The following is a 5,729-nucleotide window of genomic DNA, read 5'->3' as shown; positions in this document are numbered from 1 at the left end:
GGGCAGGAGAGACCGTGAGACTCCTATCTCCAATAAACCACCAGAAAACCGGAAGTGGTGCTGTAGCTCAAGTGGTAGAGCGCTCGCCTTGAGCTGAAGGGCTGAGGGACAGCGCCCAGGCCCAGAGTTCAAGCCCCCCGGCCGACCAAAAAAACAAACAAACAAAAAAACTAAGTGGAAACAGGGAAGCAGCAGCAGCAGCCTACGCTACAGTGCCTCACACATTGCAAAATGAGACACTGCACCTTTTATTTCTTGTTATATACTCACCGTCCTAGGAGGTCTGTAATTCCCCACTGTTCCACTGTCATCCCTCTTTCTTACTGGGTTATCAGGAGCTTTAAAAGATGTATCATACTTAAGGAACTTCAAGCTAAATGTCTCTTAAGCCCAAAGTACTTTCTGAAACAGAGTAATTATTCCCAGCCATGCATACAGGGGGGCCTAAAAAGTTTTAGGAACAGCACACAGCCTACATACATTAGCAGTTTCTATAGGTTTCCATTTCTGTTTACCATTACCATACCTTCATAGATGTATTATATAACGAAATAAATGAAGTAAAAAGATCCAGGTAACGAGTTGTGAAGACCAGTGCAAACAGAAGCTGGCTTTTCCCAGAAATACCTAAAGAAACAGAAAAAAAGTGTTAGAAAAGCCTGGAGAGCTTTATGACTGACCCCCACCATCACAACACAGAAATGCAGATGGGGAAATGGGTATGTGAGGGTTCAAGACCCAGATGTGGAGGCAACTGTAGTGAACATGAGTAGTTTCTGGTTTTCTTTCATTTATTTTGTAACTGTTCCTTCTGAGAGGAACTAATCACTAGGAAAGTGACGTCATCATAGGCATCCACCTTACCAGCACAGGTATCCTACTGTGAGCGTTATACTTCTCAAATGTTTCCTCTTAAGTAGGGATCAATTTTTCAGTAACTGTGCTCATTAGTGTTAAAACTTGCCTTTACCTCCAGGTCTTCCTTTCCATGTTCAAACAGTACCTCCTAAGCAAGGAATATGGCTCAGGAGTGGAGTGCTTGCCTAGCATGAATGCAGACCTGGGCTCAGTTTCCAGCACCATCAATACAACATAAATCCCAGTTTCTCCAAAGTCACCAATCTTTTGATGATGGAGTCCCAAGTTACTCTGATATGGGGACAAGGAGTCAGCTGAGGATACTAGCTTAGGTAGGGTCTGAGTAGAAGAACCTCATCTTCTGGAATAAAGGCATGACCTCCCAAAATGACTAGTATATGCCACATGAGCTTGGCATTTCTGGGTTATATTAAGATCTTTAAAAACTCTCTTTTGGATCCATCATGCAGCATGATTGTTTTTTAAACAGTATATAGCTCAGGCTGGACTTGTGGAGGACATTTGTCTTTGGTAGTACTGGGGTCTAAACACAGGGCCTCCACCTGCAAAGCTGGTAATATACCAGTTGAGTTATCCCCCCCAGGCTCTGGCCGTGAACTTTTGATCCTCCTGCCTCTCTCTCTCTAGCTCTGGGATTATAGCAGTGAACCACCACGCTCATTAGCATCATTACACATTTTAGTAAGTGTGTACTGCACAAGAATGTCTACATTGAAGTCATTTACAACACTGTGGAACATGAATGGATGCTGAAAGGTGAAGAACACAAGCCCAGAAAGACATGGGAGCAGAAGGCTCATACTGCAGGTTTGCTGACATCTTGAGAGATTTCCAATTGGTTTGCTGTATGGTTCCTTCCAATATTTTATTAAAAACTTAAAGGATATGGATGAGCAAAACTTGAAGAGCTTATTCTAGTGGCATTTTGGGTTTTGTCCTATTTTTAGCATTCCTTTAGTAAAAAACAAGAACTATGATACCTCTGATCAATGTCTTTGACCTCTGGGAGGTCACCTCTACACACCTTCTCCTCGTGCAGTGGACTCGTCCAGCACCCACAGCATGGAACTTGCATCATGCTGGCATCTGCCCTAGCTTCTCTTACACACTTGTATAGACACACTATGATAATCTGGATCCTGCCCTGAAGCAAGGTCATGCCTGACTCCACTTTGTTTTCCCTATGCTAGGCACTGGGTTTCACACACACAAAGCAAGGACCAGAAGACATTTGCTGAATAAATGAATAACACATGGACAAAAGAAAATGAAATTCGGGGCTGGGAAGGTGGCTCAGTGGTAGAGCGCTTGCCTTGCATGCCTGAAGCCCTGGGTTCAATTCCTCAGCACCACAAAAGAAAAAAGAAAAAAGCCGGAAGTGGCGCTGTGGCTCAAGTGGTAGAGTGCTAGCCTTGAGCTGAAGAGCTGAGGGACAGAGCCCAGGCCCAGAGTTCAGGCCCCACGACTGGACCCCCCCCCCAAAAAAAATGAAATTCAAACCGGGCGCCGGTGGCTCACACCTATCATCCTAGCTACTCAGGAGGCTGAGATCTGAGGATCGCAGTTCAAAGCCAGCCTGGGCAGGAAAGACTGTGAGACTCCTATCTCCAATAAACCACTAGGAAACCGGAAGTGGCGCTGTGGCTCAAGCTGTAGAGCGCTCGCCTTGAGCTGAAGAGCTGAGGGACAGCGCCCAGGCCCAGAGTTCAAGCCCCACAACCAACAAAAAAAAAAAAAGAAAATGAAATTCATCTTAGCTTCTTGTCATGGGACAAATTCTCATTGCATGGTATTTTGAGAGAGCACTTTGAAGAATTTAAATCCAATGGTGTCTCTATAACTATGAAGACAAAATGCTCGGGGCTCTACCAGCTAGAGGGTGAAGTCTCCCTTTGCCCAAGCAAGCAGAGTAGAGGAGAGTTCAGGAAGCAAGTACTTCTTGATATAGAATCAGTATGCTGGAACCTGACTAGCAAGGAGCAGCCTTTCCCTATGAATCTGTAAAGTTGTCAGTCCTCACAGGAAAGCAGGGTCCCAACTCAAGACAGGAGGAGAGGAGGTAGCAATCTCTAGGAAGGATGGTATAGAGTATCTGCTACTAAGTCAGTAATCTATCTATTTGTCTGTCTTTCTATCTACTTACCTATCTACCTGCTGTGAAACACTGTATAGCCATTAAAAAGATTTGAGCCACTTGCCCATGTAATTGTAATCCCTCTGTATGGTATTTTCACAATAAAAAATAAACAAAAATAAATAAAAAAAGATTTGAGCCAGAGTTAGGTGTGTTAACATCAGGAAAAGATGAATCTGAGATGGAAATCCACTTGTGCCAAAGATAAAACCCAGGGACACACACATGCTAGGCAAGTTCTCTACCACCAAGCTATACTTCGAACAATACTAATCTGCTTTTAGACTTTAAAAAAACATGTCAAGACTATCAGGTAACAAGTGCTCAACAGAATACCCATAAACATTTCAGATACTGACATCCCAATACCAAATGCCCAAACATCTACAGTAATTTGTCAAATGGAAGTCATTCATTAAAGGTAATATCACTCTTCTGATTCCACATAACCAAGAAGAATTTATAAAAGTCCACAGCTATTAGGCTGGGAAGGTGGCTCAGTGGTAGAAGGCTTGCCTTTCATGTTTGAGGCCCTGGGTTCAATTCCTCATCACTACATAAGCAGAAAAAGCCGGAAGTGGTGCTGTGGCTCAAATGGTAAAGCACTTGCGCTGAGCTGAAGAGCTCAGGGACAGCGCCCAGGCCCAGAGTTCAGGTCCCATGACCGAACCAAAAAAAAAAAAAAAAAGTCCACATCTATATATACTTCGGTGCAGGGTAAAGTTCTGTTACAGCTTTTAAAAGTTGCCTTTTTAAGGCACATGTGTGGTAACTTCTGTAAAAAGACCCTTGCCAGGTATGGTGATTTACACCCTTAACCTGAGCTGTGCAGGAGGCAGGGGTAGGATTGTAGATCCTATCTGAAAGCTAACTAAAGCAAAAGGGCTGAGAGCATAGCTCGCATGGGGGAGTGCCTGCCTAGCAAGTGCAAGGTCGCAAGTTCAGCTTCCCTTAGTACTGCTCCCCCTAATGAAAATGACTTTTCAGGACCCCTCTCATTTCCATTTTGTCCCTTTTCTACATGTTTGTATGTGTTCTATATGTTTATCTCCTAAAGTGAAGCCTACCTGTGTTTTACTACTTGTCCTCTGAATTTCCATCTCAGATCATCTTTTCCTGATGTTAACACACCTAACTCTGGCTCAAATCTTTTTTTATTTATTTTTATATATTTTTTATTGTGAAAATACCGTACAGAGGGATTACAATTACATGGGCAAGTGGCTCAAATCTTTTTAATGGCTATACAGTGTTTCACAGCATGGATATGCCAAAACTTGAGGGACCATTTGGGTTGTTTCTAAGTTACATTGTTATGAAGCCAGGCTCTGGTGGCTCACACCTGTAATCCTAGCTACTCAGGAGGCTGAGATCTGAGGATTATGGTTTAAAGCCAGCTCTGGCAGGAAAGTCCATGAAACTCTTATCTCCAATAAACCACCAGAAGACCAGCCCAGAGTTCAAGCCCCATGACTGACAAAAATAAATAAATCTTGCATGAACATCTCTGTATCTAAACAGTGTTTTGCATGTTTTTAGGTACAATGAACACTTTATGTCATTTGGTTCACACCATAACAACTACTATAGTTCAGAGTATTTAGAATTACTGGGGCAAAAGACATTTTAAACTTCAGTAAACACTGTCAAATCCCTCTTAGGAAGACTGTGCCAATTCACATTCCCACTGCACCAAGATGGGACTGTCCTTTTCTTGTGTACACATTAGAGGTTTGTATACCTTTTACTTTTTCCTTCCTGGTGGGAAAGTAACAGTCCGTACTGCCATTTTAACATCCAACTCCTGAAATTCTAGTACAGCTTGAGCATTGTTTCATGCCTACCTTCTCTCTCTCTTTCTTTTGCCAGTCCTAGAGCTTGAACACAGGGCTTAGGCACTGTCCCTGGACTTCTTTTGCTCAAGGCTAGCACTATATCACATGAGCCACAGCACCACTTCTGGCTTTTTCTGTTTATGTGGTGCTGAAAAATCAAACCTGGGGCTCATGCATGCTAGGCAAGCAATCTACCACTAAGCCACATAGTCCTAGTCCCCTACCTGCTCTTGTTATTTTCTATTAGCTTTCTGTCACATGTACTGCAAATGACTTCTCTCAATTTATTGTTTAATAATACTCTGAATTATCACGTTCAATTGGAGGAACATGCTATCTTGCCTCTTGATCAGTCTGCTGGGTTCCTTCCAATTCCAAGCAATGAATGTACATTTGGTCATCTCTGTCTACCAGCAGATTTCCACTCTCTCTGCAATCTTATTTTTTGGGTGGAGGGGAGGGGTTCAATCATGAGGCTTGAACTCAGGGCCTAGGCACTGTCCCTGAGCTTTTTCACTCAAGGCTAGTGTTCTACCACTTTGAGCCATATCACCACTTCCAGTTTTCTGGTGGTTAACTGACAATGAATCTCAGGAACTTTCCTGCCTGGGCTAGTTTTGAGTCACAATCCTCAGATCTCAGCCTCCTGAGTAGCTAGGACTACAGGCATGAGCCACAGGTGCCCTGCTCATTTTTCTTTTTATACATATCTAACCATATAAGCTTAAAGGATAAAGGTCTTCTAAGAGTAGAAACTTTAGGGGCTGGGGAGGTGGCTCAGTGGTAAAGCGCTTGCCTTGCATGCCTGAGGCCCTGGGTTCGATTCCTCAGCACCACATAAGCAAAAAGAAAAAAAGCCGGAAGTGGCGCTGTGGCTCAAG

The 5,729-nt window shown here is 43.4% G+C and overlaps 1 protein-coding gene across 1 annotated transcript in view; it reads right to left on the bottom strand.

Annotated features, from left to right (window-relative positions):
* Kdelr2 (KDEL (Lys-Asp-Glu-Leu) endoplasmic reticulum protein retention receptor 2) overlaps positions 1 to 5,729 on the bottom strand; it is a 15,507-nt gene that overhangs the window by 4,340 nt on the left and 5,438 nt on the right. The window contains exon 2 of the mRNA XM_013023395.1: positions 527 to 627. Within this exon, the coding sequence (XP_012878849.1) occupies positions 527 to 627 (101 nt within the window). The remainder of the gene's footprint in view (positions 1 to 526; positions 628 to 5,729) is intronic.

Source organism: Dipodomys ordii, unplaced genomic scaffold (genome assembly GCF_000151885.1).
Source record: "Dipodomys ordii isolate 6190 unplaced genomic scaffold, Dord_2.0 Scaffold68, whole genome shotgun sequence".
In the NCBI taxonomy this organism is placed as follows: domain Eukaryota; kingdom Metazoa; phylum Chordata; class Mammalia; order Rodentia; family Heteromyidae; genus Dipodomys; species Dipodomys ordii.
The sequence above is the reverse complement of the archived record's forward strand: the minus strand, read 5'-3'. Positions and strand labels throughout refer to the sequence as shown.